Source organism: Geospiza fortis, unplaced genomic scaffold (genome assembly GCF_000277835.1).
Source record: "Geospiza fortis unplaced genomic scaffold, GeoFor_1.0 scaffold53, whole genome shotgun sequence".
Lineage (NCBI taxonomy): Eukaryota > Metazoa > Chordata > Aves > Passeriformes > Thraupidae > Geospiza > Geospiza fortis.
Window position 1 is genome coordinate 1,694,527 of NW_005054305.1, and position 20,932 is coordinate 1,715,458.

General features: G+C 39.9%; 1 protein-coding gene across 1 annotated transcript in view; it reads right to left on the reverse strand.

Annotated features, from left to right (window-relative positions):
- ROCK1 (Rho associated coiled-coil containing protein kinase 1) overlaps positions 1-20,250 on the reverse strand; it is an 82,696-nt gene extending 62,446 nt beyond the window's left edge. The window contains exon 1 of the mRNA XM_005418282.2: positions 20,116-20,250. Within this exon, the coding sequence (XP_005418339.1) occupies positions 20,116-20,208 (93 nt within the window). The 5' untranslated portion in view covers positions 20,209-20,250. The remainder of the gene's footprint in view (positions 1-20,115) is intronic.
- Positions 20,251-20,932: the final 682 nt, after the last annotated feature.

Here is a 20,932-nt window from a genome sequence, read left to right on the forward strand (position 1 = left end):
AGACTAGAGGAGGAGAGGAAATGTTAGAAATCCATTAGAGGATCCAACTTTTTTAATTTCAAGGAAGTCCAAAGATGATGTGATTTAGCACGCTTACAAGATTGCTAGGGATGTGCAACTGTGTTTCTCTTTGTTCCTTTTCAAGCTTTGAGACTAAAGTTTGAGGAAAACTAAAGCCACTGACTCCATACACCAAGAAAGAAGTTTTTTCCCAACATCTCCATTGCTCAAGCATGATACATGCATTCCTAATACACTTGCTAAAGCATGAGACACAGAGAGCAAAACTCCATAGAACAGTGGTATTCAACTTCTACAACACTGGATATTTTCACCGAGCTCATATACTGCGATCATAAGGATGAAAAATACTAAAATACTAAGAAAGAACTGTAAAAGCAACTCTTCTACCAACTTGTCCAGCTACACCAAAAGAATAAGTCAACTCCTCCCCAATACTATTCTTCCTTCGTAGCACTCCGGAACCTGAGAAAACCAACTCCCCCCCTTACCCACCCAAACTAGACTCCAAAGGCATGATTTTCTTTTGTATTTAGAACACGGGAGAAAACAAATCTTAACCCAAGAGGAAAGAGAGCCAGGGCTCTCTGGACCATTGCCACAACCATGGAATCTTGTCAAAGTCTCTCTTGCCTGTCCTTACAAGGGAGCAAGACTGAGCCTGGGCTGATTAACTTAATCTCTACAGGAGATGAGGGCAGGCAATATTTTTGTCACACCATAAAAGCCTGCCACGAGACAAATCAGAGTGCACTAACATGATATTTTCTGTTCCTCCATCCCACAGACCATTTTGAGTAGCTGTCATTTAGTTTCTCATCAAGCAGAGAGCAAAACTGATAAAAGTGTGTTTTTTACAAAATAAACCGAAAGGAATTGAAAGGCTACTTTTTACTTCCATCCGAATTCTATATGATTTTTACCCCAGGATTTGCTTTATGAGAACATTTTGCCAGTATCTAATTTTTAAAAGAAGTCATTTTAAAAGCACTGATTTCTTGGAAATCTACATGAACTGAGAGATGGAAATACATTGTATGTGTGTATAAAAATATTTAAAAAACAAGTAATTCAAAGACCATGTCAAATGAGGTCAGGCAGTATCTGTCACTTCCCATTCATATAAATTCTGTGTTTGTAAAACACTAAGGAAAGCAGGTTTCCAGTTTCTAAATACTACGCAGTATCACCATGAGATATTCTGGAATGTAATTAAGAGTAATAATCAGTTCAAGAATTTAGAGTCACACTTTTGTCAGACCTCCTGCACTTCACTTTCCAGAAGTCTGCTGGACTACAGAGCCAATTTCTGAAGAACTACATAACACATGGATGGAAACAGTAACTTTGGAAACAGATGCTTGTTACCAATCATGGTCATTTTATAAATGACTATATCTAGCCTCAGAGACTTCAAAAGGAAATGAAGAAGGCAGTTGTATCTTCTGTGATATTCAAACAAAATGCACTGGCATTGAGGTAAACTATCATTAAATTTAACTAAACTTTGAACTACAGATAAACAATTTGACTTAGAAAAGGAAAAACCCAACCATCTGACATTAAGAAAGGTCTAACACCAGGAAGTGTGTGCATGCATACATTCTCTATACACAGATTTACACATCCCAAACAAACAAGCATTTCAAATAATAATTTCTTTTAAAGTGACCTACCACTTTCAAACATTTTACAAACTGTTTGCTTGGCAAGAGAAGTAAGTACCAAATACTTCAACAGAGACACAACAGAGACAAACTCCTTCGCACTTGCAAAATTACAAGTAGTTCACGATGCAAAGCTCTATATGCAGTCTTCAGAGAAGACAAGCAATGCAGCATTTCATCTAATACTGTCATGTAAAGCACATTTAAAATCCCCCTTACTTGCCTCAGTCAAGATAACACATTGTGGAACTTGCAGCAAACAGAAAAGAACTGAATTTCCCCTTTTCTGAACTGCTGTAGATCAACTCTAAGATCATGTCACATTCACACTCTAACATCATGTCACATTCACATGTTTAGAGTTCTCCTTCTTTCCTTCCAATATAGAATTAAGGGACAAATATGAAAATTGGTTGTTTCTTATAGTTTTGTCCCTTTACCTACTGAACTACAACATGACAAATTTCCAATTTATTTAACCTTATCTCATTGAAAAACCTCTTAATCTGCTTATTCTCTGAAGACAAGATGACACTTAGTCCAGTTCAACAGATTCCGTTAAAAGCCAACTTTCATAAATAGGAACACAAGGAGAGATAATACCTCTTTTTGTACATGTTGCTGTAAAGAATTAAGAAAACAGCAGAAAACCAATCTATGAATAGATACGCTATTCCTTCTGGAAGCCAATATAAAAATCCATGGCTGTCCAGAAGACAGGAACAAGAAAATCAGAAAAAAAGCTGAGTGGAATAGTTCTAAATTCTCACATACTATTTCTACATAGAAATTAATCTTAACAGCAGAAAATCATCTGAATATCCTGCAGCCTGACTTGCTCTGTTTCCAAACGCTGTTCAATGTCATGGGCATGCCAAAAACATATTTTGACTTTTCAGTACCAAGCTTTAAAAAATTTTTAATTAAAAGCAGTATCATCTTAAAAATTACAAAACCAAAATCAGGATAATACAGCTTACATTCCTTATCAATCCTCAAAATAAATATGCTATTTTCTGTAAAAAGTGAGAAGCATACCTTTGAGCGTCTCAAAAGGTCATTGTGGCTTAGATCTTCTGTTCTGTCAAGAGTCAACTACCAACACACTGAATTATTCTGAACTAGCAGAAACATAACAGGAACCTGATGGTAAAGAGATGACTAAAAGACACCCTGGTTTGATTTCTTTTCCTTCCAACACCACAGTGACAGTCACTGAATTTGCCTGTTTGGCACCACAGATGTTGGAGCAACTCATTTCTTCAAAAGTGCATGTGGAATGCCAACGGCCACTGGGAAAAGACCATAAGCAATAGCTGGAATTTGATTTGCTCTTTCCACTGAGTTCTTCCAATGCCTTCTTATTCCATCTAATACACCTTCATTGTGGATCACAGTATGGATCATGGTAGCTGTCCTCCTGCCCCACAACCCAAAACATAAGAGGGAGGTAAATTCTAAAAGGCCTGTGGCTAAGTAATACAGCTAGTGAATGTAGCAGGAAGGCAGTAGCTGTATTAGATGCTGGCCTGCAAAACAGAGACAAGAGGCTGCTGTAGAAAGATTGTGGCCTCACTCTTGACGGACTGGCCTGAGGATTGCTGCTATAGAGCCCTCTAATACCAGTCTTATTTTTGTCAGTAGAATTCTAAAACCAATCTCTTGCACTTCTAAGTTTTATTACATAAAAGTAGTCTGCTGAGAAATAAAATACACTTAAAATTAGACCATAGTTTAGACAATTCTTTTTTTCTTCATAATTCTTAGGGCTCCATCAGAAATACAGATTCAACCAACTACTTCAGTTATTTTTTCCAAGTGTACCTGTAGCCTTGATTTTATGCCCAAATAAACTATATATTTTCATCTAGTAAAACTTAAATGTTGCTTGGCTATATCTGACTGTATATGATAACAACCTGTCATATCCAAATTACCTGCATTAATTCCATACTAACAAAGAAGAATCACATGCTATTTACTAAAAACTTCATTCTATGCTAATCCTTAATTTGAAGACATATACTAATCTCACCTGAAACATAAGACAAAACTGAAGCAATTTCTCACCTGAAACCATCATAAGGCAAAATTCCTACTAGCTCCTGATCATTTTGCAAGCTTCTCTTACCTTAACGGAGGTATCTTTCCAATCTAAATGGATAATTTTAACTTGCTGGTTTAAAGGCTCAGAATATTCTTTCCCTCCTTCCAGACAAAGTTCATCTTAACTTCCAGAGTATTAAATGTCACAAAGAGACAAACATTAACTTTGTGGGAGCTGCTTTTCCTGATGCTTTCTTTTTTAAATTCAGATACTGTTGCTATTTAGAGTTATCATTTAGAGTGTAAAATATTTAAGAAAATAACAGCGATTTATATTTTTGTCCACTTAGAAACTAGATTTGTTATGCATGCATTTTCTGGTTGAGTTTCTTCCATGTCTTCAGGCCATTACCTTTAAAGGTTTTTCTCTTTTAAGTCTCTTTCACTCTCATGAGACCAGATCTGCCGTTAAAGGAGAAATTAACATCACAGTGCTCAGCACAGATATCATATCTGGGTATCCTGGACAGGGTCACCTCAGAAAATGGGACCTTGATAGCTGAAGAAACAATTTGCACATATAGCACATACCATTATTTTCTGCTTAACCAGCACTGCTGCAAACATGTTCTTGCACTGATTTAAGAGCTTCACTGAGGCTCCGAAACAAAGCTAGGAAAAGGCAAAGGGACAACTGACCAGTGAAACTGTAGAGATGTTTTCTCCAAAGACAGAGGATCACAGAACAGTCTAGATTTGGTGGTACCTCAAAAGTTCACCTTGCTCAACTGTTCAAGCAAAAGGGAGCCTTGATGAGATTGCTCAGCACCCTGCTGAGCAAACCACCACCAATGGGGAAAACCACCACCAATGGGGACTTCACCCCATCCCTACGGACATTGCTCCAATGACTGACTACTGTAACAGTAAAAAATTTCTTTTGTACGTAAACCTCTCCAATGCAACATGTACATGTTGGCCCTTGTTTTCTTCTCCTGAAAAGACAGCTTTTCGTCTTCTTGTAGCTGTCCAGGTGTCCACTGGAACACCGTGATGAGGTACCCCAAGCCTCCTCCGGGGAAGCACCTTCACTTTTCCCTCACAAACCAAGCTCTCCAGCACTTTGATCCCCTTTGTGACCCTCCTTTAGAGCTTTCCTTGAGTTGCAGGAACAAGAACTGGACACCTCCCACAGCTGTGGCTTTACCAGCACTGAGTGGAATGATCACATCTCCAACTCTGCTACTGACCCCTCTGTAGATGCAGGCCAGGATCCAACCTGCCTTTGTTGCTGCAGTCGTGCTCTGCTGGCTCATGCCCACCTTGGAGTTGTCCAGTGGAGCCCCAGGTCAGCAAGGCTGCTCCCAACCTCACAGATCCCAGCCTGGACCAGGCTCTTTGGTTGTGTCATCCCAGATGTAAGACACTGACCTTGGCTTCCTTAAACTTCATACTGTTCTTGCTCGTCCGTTCTTCCAGCCTATCCAGATCTCTCTGTAAAATGTCTCTTCCTTCTAAAAGGTCTCCTCAGTACTCAGTGTCATCAGCAAATTTACTGAGGGTACTTTTAATGCCACCATCCATGTCATGCAGGAAGACACTGGACAGCATCCACCCTGGAAGACCCACTTGTGACAGGCTGCAAGCCTGAGTAAAACCTACTGACCACCACAAGTTCTGATATATTTTTAAAATAATACATATTTGATGTCCCACCAAAATTATTTCAACTCTATATTAGCAAAATTTGGGTAAATTATTCCTTGTGCAATTTTGGTGTCACCATTCACTATACAGAAATATTCTCATCACAATTTCCTTCTAACAAAATCTAGAGAAGAAAATTATAATTGCACAGTATTGAAAATAAACACTCCCATCAGTTTTTCTGAAGCTTAGAGACTAGCCAGACTTCAACTGAATTTGCAGATTTTTTTGTAAAGGAAAACTCATGATTTCATATTTTTCATCGCATATACTGTGTATACATGTATATAAAAGTCTGTGTGAAGGTACTAGAAATTTCTTTTTATCCAATTCATTCATTTAATTATGATCTTGAGTGATTAATGAAGCTTTTCACAGGTGTAAAAAGCAAGCAATAGTTGTATATGAATTCATTAAGGTACAAAACCACTACCTACTCAGTAGGTAAGGCTAACAAGAAGTAGAATTATTTCAGAGAACTAATAAACTTTATTTATTACAACCCTCAAACTGCTTAGGTCAATGGAACATTTTAGTGATCTCCCCCCTTTCCTCCAGTGATTACACCACTGGAAACTATGGCAAACAGGAAGAGTCTCCCTTTATACTACTGAGCATTATCAGCTGAGCACTGGGCACTGCAGTTTAAGTGCAACTGAAAATGCATATATCTTCATTTTTACAGTTTCATATACATGCACAACACAGTTCAAACAGCCAGTACTGACATTTTTCCATTGAAAGCATCAAATTTCATTAAGCTCCCCTTTGTATACAATTTTCCCCCTAAAAATACAGTAATTCTCTACCACATGTTCAATGCAAAGAGAGTGATGAACATTACGAACATGCTACTAAAAAAGCTAATGTATTGTAAAAATTTACTTATATTGAAGCACAGTAATTTCTAGGTTTATGAACTAATATGCATTAGCATGCAGAGAAACTAATTTTCTTTACCCTAAACCAGAATTTTGCAGTCATAAGCCTCTGTCCATGTAAATCAGTTTTCCCTACTTGTCTGTGGGAACATCTGGAACTTAAGAAAAATACAGCTCTAACTCAAAAGGATAACCTTCTCAATGATTTTTCAATGATTTGGGTACCTAGAGAGGTTCCAGCTGACTGGAACCAAGCTGGTAAACATTGTCCCAATTTAAGAAGGGCAAGAAGGATGACCATGTCCATGTCAATTCAATGACTATTACAGAAAAGCTTATTTGGGGGGGTATTGAAAAACACCTGAAGGACAATGCAGCCATCACTCACAATCAGTATGGGCTCCTGAGGGGAAAAGTCCTGCTCGACAAACTTAACTCCCTCTTAGGAGAAGGTAACCCACCTAGGTATCAAGGGAAGCCAGCTGATCTAATCTTTTGGGATTTCAGTGAAGCTTTCAGTACTGTCTCACAGTGTCCTACCAGATGAAATGTCCAGCACTCAGCTGGACAAACACAGCATGGGAAGGGCGAGCAACTGGCTCACGAGTCAGGTACAAAGAGTTGTAGCGAATGGGGTGACATCAGACTGCTGACCTGCCACTAGCAGGGGTTTGCAGGGCTCTATCCCTCCACAGGGTCTTGTGCTCATCAACATCTTCATAAATTACTTGGATGCAGGACTGGAAGGAATACTAAGTAATTTTTCCAGTGATACTAAATCGGGAAGACTCCCTCAAAGGCAGGGAAGCCCTGCAGAGACACATCAACAAATTTGAGGGCTGGGCAACCACAAACCATAAACAAAAGAGAAGTGCTGGATTCTGCACCTGGGATGAGCAGCCCTGGATGTACACACAGACCAGAAGGAGATGCTGAAAAGGAGCACCAGGGGAAGGGACCTGGGGCTCCTGGTCAATGGCAAGTTGAATCTGAGGCAGCAGTGCCCTGGCAGCCAGGAGGGGCAGCTGTGTCCTGGGGGCATCAGGCACAGCAGCACCAGCCCGGCAAGGGAGGGGACTGTCCTGCTCTGCTCTGCACTGGAGCAGCCTCACCTCGAGTGCTGGGGGCAGTTCTGGGTACCACAAAATAAGATACAAAGCTATTAGGGAGTGTCCAGAGGAGAGCCACTAAGATGGTTCAGGACTTCACAAGGAGTGGCTGAGATCACTCAGCCTGCTCAGTCTGGAGAAGAGGAGACAGGGGAGACCTCACTACAGCCTGTAACATCCTCATGAGAGGAAGTGCAGGGGCAGACACTGATTTCTCTCTGGTTATCAGCAACAGGACCCAAGAGAATGGCATGAAGCTGTGTCAGGGGAAGTTTAAGTTAGATATTAGGAAAAGGTTCTTCACTCAGAGGGTGGTTAGGCACTGGAACAGACTCCCCAGGGAACTGGCCACACCACCAACCCTAAGAAAGTTCAAGAAGCATTCTGAAACAACCTAAGGCACATGGTGTGATGCTTGGGGTTTGTAAAATGTGCAAGGTCAGCATGATCCTTGTGGATCCAACTCTGTATTTCTGTGATTCTACAAAAATTTGAAAGCAAATAATTATATTTAAAAAGCAGTTTGCAACATACCAGTGAAGATGCAATGTTAAACAGACTCACGGCTGCCTTTTGACTTTAAGTCTTGCTGTGGAGGTTTTTGTTGGCTATTCATATTTGACACACGTCCTTGATGTCTGCTTTTCAAATCCTTAATGGTACTACCAGTGAAATTTCCCTACCCCTTAAAAGGAGTACAAAAAGTAACTTGCCTCCATGCCATCAAACCCACAAATTGTGGGGGTTGGGGGAAGTACTTCCTTATTTTAGATGCAGGAAACAGAAATACAAAACAGCCTCAGAAAAAGAGTCAGGAAACCCTAACTTTAGGCACATTAGGCCAAACAAACAATTCCAACACCAAAATCATCTTTAATTATCATCTTACTAATTTCTCTGCCTGTTTTCCAAACCTCATATTTGTGTAATTATCTTTCACACAGACATGACTTCCTTCTCCATAAAGGGCGTTTTTTTGTTCTTGCACCCTACCCCTGCCACACCATAAATGTAATCTGTTGTGTTCTGCAGCTTAAAATATTCAAAAGCAAAGAAAGATGTATTACAGTATCAAGGATACTGCACTGATGCTTCTATTTGTTGGTATTTTATTTACTAAGGCAAGAGGATAACACAGCACATCAATTCTCATTTCATCTCCTATCTTTTCAAGAGATATTTGACTAGTACTCAAACAAGAGGAAGAATTTAAATTCAATAATTGACTTTTCACAACCTCAACGTCAAAAGGATAAAGTTATTTTTTATAACTGTCAATAATTAAGCAAGTCACTGTAGGCAAACATCCATTGTACAAGTTTAAGAATTAACTGGAAACTACAAATTGACAGGACTGGCATTATTGACAAAATAATTTTTGTTGACTGTCCCCTTAGTTGCTTCTCCTTTTCATGTCAGAACATGACTATTGGTTTTATTTCTACAGCAGAAGTGAAACAGAAATTATGTGAAGGCTGAAGAACATAAAATCATGACAACAGACACCACCTTTTTGGATTTAAAAATTAGATGATTCTTGTATTTTGCAGAGATGAGCACACGGTTATCTTGCCCAACTTCATCAGGTGCTCTTATGGCTAACACTGCTTCCAACTTCTTCTGGATGTGAAAAGGAAGCTTAACAAATAAACCAGCTCATTTCTGTGAGCTGCACTTCATTATATCTGAAAGACATTTGTTAATCATGATGAAATTCAAGGGAAGCAAGATCTACAGAGAATTATCTAATCTTAAGCATAAGCTTTAGCCCTAAGTTGCAAGTTACTTGTTAAAGATTGTGTATTTTTCCACTGTTATGAAAGAGGTTATGTTGATTCCAACTCCTCTGAAAAAAACCCAACTTATTTTGTAAAAACAACATATTACTTTTTAAAGTAATTCTTAAAAAACTTATGACTATTTCTTTTTTTTCTACTTCTGCTAACCCATCAGCTCAGAAGACTTGTTCTTAAATTACATGTAAGGGTCTCTAAGTGGAATTATCATTCAGAAGAACGCTTAGAATTTCAACTTGAAAGAAGAATTACATCTTTGCTGAACACTGCTATTTACTCCCACAAAATATGAGTAATGCAGCACCACTGTAAGGTAAGTTTTTTGAAGTTGAAACATACAAGAAAGAAAGCAAAAGATGTCCCACAAGACAGCCAGATTTGAATGAAAACCTTCAGCTGCCTATTCTAGTTGAATCTTACACTGAAAAATTAAGCTTTTACTTACAGGGTCTCAGAAACTTTGAAAGAAACTTTCCAACCTGCAAATAAATGGTTTTGATTAACCTTTTCTTTTATTCCTGACCATATCTATGAGTTTGTCAAATTGCAATTGAAACGGGGTATATAAAAAGAAAAAAAAAACCTTTTTCTCTCCTCTAGAATTCATGGTTCTCAGACCCTTCTTTCCCTTCTTTCCCATGAACTTGCAAAGAACTATGACAGAATCTATTCTTTACACGAAGGTGAAGTTAATCTGACTCTGTTCTTTGACAAGACCTCAAAGAGGAGACAACCAAAGAAGAGAACAATGGAGCCATCCTAACTATTCCCTGACACCAACCAAAAATCAACTGTACAGAAGGCAGAAAGTCACAGAGGAGCTGCCTACAGCCACTGCAGTCCCAGACCCAAAGCAGCTCCTGCAGCACCAGCATCTAACATCCCAGTTTTGCCTCTATATGGTATCTGCTTAAATCCCAAGTCCAAACTACTAATGATAATAGTGTTATGTACACATTGCATTCAGAAGGACAAAAGCTTTCTTATCAAAGCCGGAAGGCATTTGAGGACAGAAAAAAAACAAAAGGAAAACACTTCAAAGACTCCTCTGACCTTACACTCATCAAGAGCAAGAAAGACTTTTAGTCCTTTTCTTACTCCAGTCTGCCATGCAGAATCAATTAACAGCTCTGAGCTTGCAAGTGATACAAGACCTTCTTTGTGTTACAACTTTTTTCTTTACACCGACAACGCAGAATTCTCCTAAATATGGTTTTCCTACCAAGAGTCTTCATAGCTTGACTCAGAACCACACTGTGACTAGCTCTGATGATTTCTCTGACCATCTGATTTTGCAAGTCAAAACTATCTCCAAACACTTTAAGGTCACGCTACTTCCAAAACCCATATACACAAAACAGTTTGTGGAGTATGAGAAAGGCTAAAAATAGCCATGGGCATTTTAGTAAAAGCAGACAAAAGCTCACCCAGGAAACCTACTGATTTATCTGCTACAGAGAAAGCCTAGCTCATTAATGACATGTCCAATTATAAATTCAGTGCATTGGGAAAAAAAACAAAAACAACCAACCAACAAACCTACTGCTTGAACAAAAAACAACCCATTAAAATACACAATCACATCAATAGCTCAGCTTTCACTCACAGGTCTTCATGGGCAATTTTTTCATTTATGTCACCATCTTTGCTACACAAATGTTGGCAACAACAGCCCCTCTTTCAAAAGCCATGGTAATTGTTGCCAGTTATAGCACGTAACAACAGGTTTGAATGATCCCAAGACCACCAAAAATTGTATCATTGTTGTGCTGGCAATTGTTTGTTTAATTACCAATGAACTTAGTAGTAATTTAAGTTGAAGGAGGACAGCTACCCATAAAAGATGTATTAGAGCGACAAACAAACCATCAGTGAAGTGGCAGAACCACCTTCCCTCTTCAAAAGGGGAGACTAAATTCTCTCAGCTCAATACCGACAGGATTCTTCACATGCCTACAATCAAAGCTACTTTCTAAGAAGAGATCAGTATAAAAACATATTTGTGTGATCAGATTTCATAACAAAGAAGAGAATTCTATGATTCCACCTCTAACACTGGCAGCAGTGCAGAGTATCAAGACAAAGTTGTGAGGCATGAGTATTATCTCTATTTTCAACCAGAGCTTCATATCCTGCCCAGTATTATTTGCACAACCTAGCATCCGCAAAAAGCACAAGCCAAGTATAACCAGTGCACACTCACTCCTCCTTGTCCCACCCTCACCTCACTCCTCCCTGAAGAATCTTCCCCATCCACTCCTATTTGGTTAGATCCTGGCTGGAGAGGTTTCCTCCTCTCTTAACTACTTGTCAGAGTCACTTGCACACTTGTAGCCAAATGAGCTCCCAGATCTCATACTCTAGGAAGATGGTGCTTGTGGTACCGACACCTTACACTTCAGCTTCTCTGAAGTCAAAGCTTAAAGCTGAAGTCTCTCCTCTGAAAACTCTGCCCAAAAACTCCACAGGCAGTCTCTCCTCTTCTCCAGTCTCTCAGGGACAGGTTCCTGTCACATCAGTATCAAAAAGTCTTTCACACTTCCAGCGCAATAAGGAAGTCCTACCCAGCATCCCTCACTGCTTGTCAAAAGGAAAATTATCTGTGTACACAGATACAGAAAACACAAGGCTACATAACCATGAAAAACTGAAGTGGCACTAGTGGAGTGCAAACTGGTGATCACAACAAGGCAATCGCTCTCTTTTTAGCTCCAATAGAAAAATCCTACATCTGTTTCAACCACACTGACAAATTAAATATGAGTTTATGAATTCACAGCAACTGACCCCTCAGACACAAATCTTTATGCTTAAAATTTCCAAATCTACAAATGCCTCCACGCAGAAAGTTCTTCTGGTCTTCTGTGGCAGATACCTTTCAAAAAATTATTTGGGCTAGAAATAGATTTACTGAACAAGAAGGCCAGACCTCTGCAAATAAATGCTGAATGAGTACTGATGACTTTTCTATCTAGTTTTGGTGAATTTTATTTTCTGCTGTGTGAAGCTTCAACAGAGAAAGCATTCTGAGAAGTGGAAAATTACAGGTTGCCCAGAGAAGTTGTAGAGTTGTCAAAAGCCTTCCTGGGCAACCTGGTCTAGGCCACCCTATCAGAGCAGGGGGATGAGGGACCCCCAGAGGGTCCTTCCAGCCTCAATCATTCTGTGAAAAAACCATCATTTGTACTCAACAACATACTACTTTCCCACAATACAAGGTAATAAAAATTGAGAAGGCAGACTTCCAAATCACCATCCAAAGTAACTGATTTAGACAAAAGAAACAAATGATCAAACAGCAGTCAGTTGGAGATGAATTCCTGAAACCACTGTTCCTTTACACTTTCCCACTGGAAATAACCATTATGGCTATAATACAAGTTTTACTAACCATCTGCTGAAAAATGTACCATCTCCAACCACAAAACAGGAAAAAATTTCCTAGCTGAAATTTCCAGATGTCAAGACAAGCTTCTGGCTTCCTCTTCTTCAAAAAGCACATTCCAGATGACATATTTAGTTTTGTGTAGTCAGGGGTTTTTTTGGCCATTATTTATTTGCTAAAAATTAAGCTCAGCCTCCACAGAAACAGTATTTTCATAGCAGTCACTGACTACACAGGAAAACAGCCATCTTCTATTAATGCATTTTCTATGTAGATATCTCACATCAAGTTTTCCTCTGCATATATTCATTCATACCTTAGCATCTAATACATCTGAATATAGTGCAGCACTAAGTACTGCTGCTTTCTACTATGTTAGAAAAAAATATTAAAACACAATTAGTCGATATTTACATAACTATTAGAATTTGAGGATTTTTTTTAAATTAATATTATGACTCACGAAGATCTGTAAGAAAAAACAAGGATATGTTTCACTTGTGTTTCCAGTTATAAGCTCCATAGCCCAGACACACTCAAGCTAGAAACACTCTTAGGTAGTTCCAATCTGGAGTCCAAAATAAAGCCTTAGTGTGTGCAGTGTTTCCTACAGAGGTTTCCAAGCACGGTCTTTGCATCACCTTAGACCATGCAACTGACAAAAAACAAGCAAACCTTCACATATTTCTGAGCTCTGTGAAAGAACAGAAAAATGAATGCATATAAGAAACACAAGAGAAACTAAAATAAAGAAATCTGCAGTTGGATTTCAAATAGGACCCACTAATAAAGAGATCTTACATACTATCCCCATGACAGTTTTTATTGTATAAATATTGACAGGGAGTGGCAACCTTTCAGCTAAGGAAAGCCAATCCTTTACAAGATTTTAAGTATCAGAATAGACTTTGACCCCTGCTCCAGTCAAAAGCTGGTGCTGATCCTGTGCTGGTTCTCCCGTAGCAACAAGGGCAGCCAACCAGCTCTGCTAGTCTAGACAGCCTCCAGACAGCTGTAACTGAAGATGCACCACACACCTTACACCCTGCTGAAGCTGAGCACACCACACAGGCATCCCTATCCTGCTGCCTGGAGACTTCAGCACAGGCAATCCCATCATCTCAACACAGCAAAACAACAAGGACAAGACCACTTTTCTTCTTCTCAAAGATCCTGTTCCAGCACTTGTTCAATCACTGTTCACAGAATCATTTAGGCTGGAAAAGACCTATAAGATCACTGAGTCCAACCATTTCCCCAGCACTGCCAAGAACAATCCCTAAACTGTGTCCCCATGTGCCACATCTACATGTCCCTTCCAGGGATGGGGACTCCATCACTGCCCTGGGGAGCCTGTTCCAATGCCAAGGTTCCAGTGTTACAGATTTCCTGCTGCACATGGCTCCCTGCTCCTCCTGTTTGCTGTCCACGCTGTGTGCCTTGGCATTAATTTGAGTGTTAATTTCAGCAGCTTGCTGGAGAAGCTAAAAGATGGTGTTATTTGCCTGCAGTTTCACCAGTATTGTCTCATCACCCTTCTGGCTTTATTGCTGATGGAATGGCTGGACAATTTAAGGCAAAGACAGAAAAGTTTTTAACCAATCTCCATTTTTTTTCTCAGAGAAATATGTTCAGACTTTCAGTATTTCTATTTGGAACTGCAATTTCTTGACGACAAAGGAGTTTTGATAAATACAATCAAGCAACATCCACCAAAAAAGAATTTAATTACATTGTTTGGGACCTATTAAATTCAAGATAAACATCCTGTATCAAGACAAACATCTCAGTGTTCTTTAGTAAGAGACCTTAAAAAGCTTTTTATTTTTATATAGTACTCAAGTATGACCTAGGGAATTCTGCTAACAGCAACTGTGAGGCTACCAACATCATCTACTCACAGGGCTTCTCAGTATTTATTAAGTTCTCAATGAGTGGCTCCTGAAACAATCACTGTCCTCAAAGATTTACAGACCAACAGGTTGATTTTCAATTTGTCCAGCAAACAAATTCCAGGTGTTTCCCTCTTCCTTCCCTCAAGCAACAAAAAAACCCACTCTGTAGTTGCCAGGGAAAAGGACATTGTTTACAAATATTTTTACTTTGTAAGAGCAATTATAGCTTAGTTGGGTGTTTTATTCCTCTTGTTGAAATGTGTCAACATCAACTTTCTATTATCACTCCTCATTAAAACTTTTTATAGGAAAAATAAATACATTCCTGCACAGCCTCTAGTTTTATAAGCAGAAGAATTGGCTAAGTTAACTATTAATTCCTCTCTAAAACCTACCATACACCATGAAACAAATGCTAACATTTTGACAGCTCCACATCTCTACTGTTAAATTTTTAAAGGCTAACATAATACTAAAAAATTCTTAAGAGATGCAACCTGAAATAAGAAACCATCAAACTATTGTATTGTCAAAGCCAACTTAGAGTTGCATTTTACCTTTGACTAACATATCAAGATATATTTTATCATTAACTTAACATGAATCTTTATATTTCAAAATCTGTAGTGATGAGTAGATAACATTAACATTAAATAACACTGTTAATAATGTTAATTAGCATTAATAATTAACAGTACTAATTAACATTAATGATTTTTGCATATAAAGTTCAGATATGGTAACTTGAAGACATGGAATTGTATTTCTACGTCAGCCAGAAGTCTTATTTTGAGTCTAACTACCAAATCACAGAATGGTTTGGGTTAGAAGGGACCTTTAAGGATCATCTAGTACCAAACCCCTGCCATGGGCAAGGACACCTTCCCCTAGATCAGGCTGCTCAAAGCCCCATCCAATCCAGCCTTCAACACTTCCATGGATGGTGTATCCACAACTTCTCTAGGCAAGCTATTCCAGCACCTCACCACCCTTCCAGTAAAAAACTTCTTCCACATGTCCAATTTAAATCTGCATTCATTTCAATTTAAAACCCTTGCCCTGGCACTGACAGTCCCTGTCAAAAAAGACTTTTTCTGACAGGTGAGCCAGAAATTCAGATAAAACCCTCAAATCCTTCTCCACAGGGCTGCTCTCAAACCATTCAACACTCAGTCTGTAGTGATGCTGGTGATTGCCCCAATACAACTGCAGACCTTCCACTTGGATCTAAAGAATGGTAGAAAGACGTCCAAGGAGATTGTGTCAGTCACAACACTTTCCCTTACTTTGGACCATCTTCAGACAACTTAAAGAATCCTGAAGCTGACAATCTGCAAATGCTCATGAAGTTATGCTTCTTGAATATGAGTGTATATATATACACACACAAGAAGCTTCATTAGCAATCAAGGAAGCTTCTCAGATACCACATTTTTAATCACTCAGACTTGAAGAGCAGAGTTAATGTGGTTTCAGTCAACATGATTTCAACAGCTATTTGGATAGATACCTCTAAGGTAAAGGCACTTTCAGTTATTTACTTTTTATTTATTGCTTTTTAAAATGTTATTATCCAAATCCCTAATCACAAAGTCTTCAGATGTGCTTTCTAACACGTTGAACAGAAGGGAACTGTTTCTAGCAACAGAGATATACAGAACTCCAAATATCAAAGATGAGGAGATCATCTTGCCTTTTCCTATGCAAGACAGATGAACATGAATTCATCTAGCTGATGAAACAGGCCTAGGAAAAACAGGTGAATCAAGCTCTGTAGCTATGCATTTCTGGTGCAACAAAAATGGAAACCTCTTCAGAGCAGATAAAACAAGTTCGTGATATGCTTTGATTTGCAGTGTTTACTGCTGTCAGTTATTTTGAAGACAGACTGCTCAACAAATGAAATATTTGACAACTTGGAAGATTAAGACCACCAAAAATGTGAAGTTCCTAAAATCAACTATGGAAGTAACTGACTAAATACCTGAATAATTATAATATTATATTGTTATATACATATAAAGAGAATATATATTATAACTCAAGTGCCTGTATAAACCATGAGAATGCTCTTCGTGAGCACCTACCTCAACAGAGAGAGAACCAAAATACATTTCCATGAAAACTTACTAGTTATTTTAGAATAAAAAACATATGTAATTCCAGGTCAAAATGTCCCACACCTACACACTTATTACACCCCTTAACTCCCACTCTCCAAAAACTGGAAGCCCATAAACCCCAAGAATTTACTAAAACACGGGTTCATTCCAAAAATTGTTGTAGAATGATGCTCACTGAATACTGCTTTTCAGTGTTTAAGCTCACTTAGCTCAAGTTAATAGTCACTTCACTGCCTTTGGGCCTACTGAGCACCCCTATGGAAATTACCAGATCTGACCACTGCACACCCCACAGTGTGACCACCTCTCTAACATGGCCTTCACTGTTATTATATCTTTTGGGGACTGTAGGACTCCTAGTACCAAATATTTTGAGAAAATGCACTACATGATGCTGTGACACATTGTCTACACTTAAATCAGGCTTGAGCCTCCTCATGCCTCATCAAAAAAACCCCAAAAACCAGCTTATCTATGATTCCCCTGCCTAGTACTAAATCAAATGCATGGAAGCCCCAAAGAAACAAATTTTGTTACAGACAGTTGCAACCCAAAATCATTTTCTTACTCTTGTTTTTTATTACCGTTGCATAAGAGAAAACAGGAAAAATAAACACATCTCTCCCCTGCACTTCAGCTTTATGAATTTCCTTCCTGCAGCATGTAAATTGAAGTTACAAGGCCCTCAGTGTGCCTTTTCCGCCTGCTCTGCTCTGTTGTCAGCACTCTTCTCCCACACCTTCCTGAAACGGTAACAAACACATCTTCCTTTGTACCGGGCCCCACCCCCATCTTCTTTTCTTAGCGTTCTCATACTACTTCACATATAAATTTAGACTCTTTCTAGCATACAGAACATAGCTTATGACAGTTACCAAAACCCAAAATGGCTACAAAACTAATTTAAAGGTTAGTCCATGTCTTGCCTGTTAGTCTACAAAGGGTACAAACTGATGGGGAAGAAATATAAGAGCAGAAGAAAAATGAAGCCAAGTTAGAGGGTAAAACCATCCTAAGAGAAGCCAAGATCATTGCTGGGACTTTCAATCGTACAGCCAAAAAAAAATGTTCCCTGAACCTAAATGAACCCCAGCATTTTAAACCTACACATACAGAATATCAGATGCTGAAGAGTCTGTGCATCTGCTATTCCTGTATTTCCACTCAGATACACACAGTTATCTACCACCTTTGCTTAGGAAAAGCCAAAGCAGTTATAAGGAACATCAATGCACAACTTTAATCAAAGGTAAAAAATAATTTTAAAGTTTTACTAGAAAGAATTTTTGTATGTAGTCAGATCAGAAAAATATGATTTAACTTTCTTGTTAAGTGTACCACGTCTAAAGTCTGTCAAATTTCCCTCTTTAACTGAGACTTGCAGGGAGGAGAATGAGGAGTTCATTTCAGAAGGTATTCAAATGCAGATCAATCACACCTACACCTAAGCACTTCTTCCTTAAAAGCATATCCATACAGATTTTAATGGATTTGATATATAAGTAGTACTTTGGGCCAAGAATGATGCTTGTAGTGTGAATCATCACATTAAGAACGGGTGTAAAATATTTAAGCCGTTTAGAAAATGTTAGGATACTTAAATTCTTCTATAGAAAAGACCCCAAGAATGAGTGAAGCAAAGTATATGTCCTGCCAGCAGTTAAGACTGATATATTGACTAAACACATACAAAGCTAGCTTACCAAGTGATTTCCTCAGAAGCAGCATTTTCTTTTTTAATTGATAATAGTTTAAAAGAAATTGCCTAAAAAATTGTCACGTCAAAGGACCTTAAAATCTGCAATGCAAACACATGTTCTGAAACTTTCAACAAGCATGACAGGAAGCATCCCAGCAAGTTCATTCCCAAACTGACTACAGCTTAGCTCCTAATCACAATTAAGATAACTGAAATGGGGCAAATCCTTAAACTGCTTATAAGATTAAGGAATACAGTTAAAGATACTACCAACTGCATGTCTGATACCTGCCAATTCCTTCCTACCACTGTAGGAAGGTTTCCATAGAACTGCCAGCACTTCAGCATATACCAGCAAATACCACATACTGGGTCATGGTTAATGTAAACTCTGAACTCTTAGCTGACTTTATACTCTTGACACCTATCAACAGAACCTGGCTGTAAAAATGTCTGATTAGTCTCGAGGTACCAAAATTGACACACTATATCCTAAGAACCAGAGGTCTCCTCATTAGCTGTAGCTCTAAGATGACAGATAGGTAAAGCAGATCAAGAGAAGCAAGTTAACTAGAAGATGCAGTGCTGTTTTCCTTTGTGACAGCAGCATCCACAAAGCTCTGCTTTTATCTAGGGATGTAGGTTTGATATGCCAACACTTCAGAAGCTCACAAACCTGTAATAAGTTAAAGAGAGTAAACAATATTGTGAACTTGCACAGATTCTTGCATTATTCTTGTAATCTATTTGCCGCCTTATGCTCAAGCAAGCTTTCTGCCAGGAACCATGCAGCAGAAAATGAAGAATGACTATTAAGAGCTATCTCCACCCCCACACCTCCCTTCCCTTCCAACCCCAAATGTCAGAGTTCATATAAGGAACAAATTCAATTTATTTGTTCCTCTCTCTGACAACAGAAAGCTAGGGAAAAAAATACACTAAAGAACTTCCATCACTTGCTCCAAAGTAAATAAGCCCTCTACTTCAGTGTGAAAGCACAAGTTACACTTTGGTACTATTTAAGGACATCTCGAGGCATATCTAAGGACCCAGATGTATCCCAAGCAAATTGGTTGTATTTGGCATGCAGTTTCCTGCGGTACTAAGTGAACTAAATGACGACTAAAAGAGCATCCAATTCTGTCAATCAGCCACCAAATGACGTTGGTTGGTTTTGTATCAGGAAGTGTTATGGCTTGCTTTCCTATGATGCGGTTTTAACACTGACAGCGCTGGTGAGATCCAGCTATTAGGTACGATCAATTAGGGAAACAGCAAGCAAGCAGGCCTAGCACGATCACCAGTTTAAAATGCATTTAAACACCTGCCCCCACCTGTAAGGGCTTATTAATGTTGTATGCGACTGTCAGCGCTGCAGTGCTTAACCACAGCATAAGAGGACCTCAGTCTTTAAAGAAGTTGTTGGAGAGAGAACTGGTATCAAAGCTATTTGACGTCCTGTGCTCACACAGAGGAGCGGCACTCACGAATTCCGCCTTTGTGGAAAGAAAGGCTCCACCGCCCCTGTGACAGCCGGCGGGGCACAGAGCAGCGCTGGGAGCGAGAGATGACAAGTGTGAGGCAGGGCTGGGCAGGCGCCTCCTTGGCAGGAGCCGCTGTCCCGGCACACGGGTACATTCACGCACCCTCAGCCCAGCGCTGGGTAAACAAAACACCAGCACGGAGCCGAGCAGGGCGGTGACTCAGCCAGGAGAGCGAGATTCGGTCCCACAGGGTAAGGAATTCGGGGAGACGTGACCGGGGCCCATCGGCGCTCCGTACTCACCAGCAAACAGTCCACGTTCACTTCGGATTTGGGGTCCTTCAAAGTCACGTCGATCTTCTCAAACCGAGACTCAAAACTTTCTCCCGTCGACATGTTTCCGGAGTTAAAAAGTTTCCCTTATTCCAGAGCAAAGTTAAGGTTAAGAAAATAATAATGATAAAGTAAAAAAACAAAAAACAGGAACAGGCGAGCACAAAAGAGAAACTGCAGCCTGCACCAGGCTGAGGAAGCGCCTCTTGCGAGATCCCTTCAATCACAGAAGTCTCTGGGGCAAGTCCCCGCCAAGGGGGCAGAGAATCCAAGGGGAGCCCGCAGCAGGCGGGGGACGAGGCTGCTTCTCCCCCTCCTCCAGGCACGCACGCAGCTTCCCGGGATGCTCACAGCTCCGCAGCAGCAGGTTTCCTCTCCCTCCCTCCTCTCCTCGGGCCCCACCGCCTCAGCATTCCCATTTTCCCAGCCGGGGAAGCCGTCCTGGGCTCCAGCGTAGCGGTCCCTCCTCCTCGCCCTGCTGCTGCAGCGCCGGCGGGTCGGTGCCAGGTTCCGGAGCGCAGTTTTCTTTCCGGTGAACCAGAAGAAACAACAGAAGAGGGGAAACAAAAAAAAGGGGGGAAAAAAAGAAATAAAAAAAGAACAGAAAAAGGACAAAAGCCTGCAGCCACGCCAACAAGGCAAAAATGGATGGAAAAATAAAATTTAGGGGAATCCTCTCGACGGTGTGTCTCAGCGCCGTGGGGTCGGTCCGTCCGTGGGCATGGGGCGAGGAAGCGAGGAAGGCACCGGGCGAGTTGCCCCCGCGGGCGCCGGACGAGTAACCTCA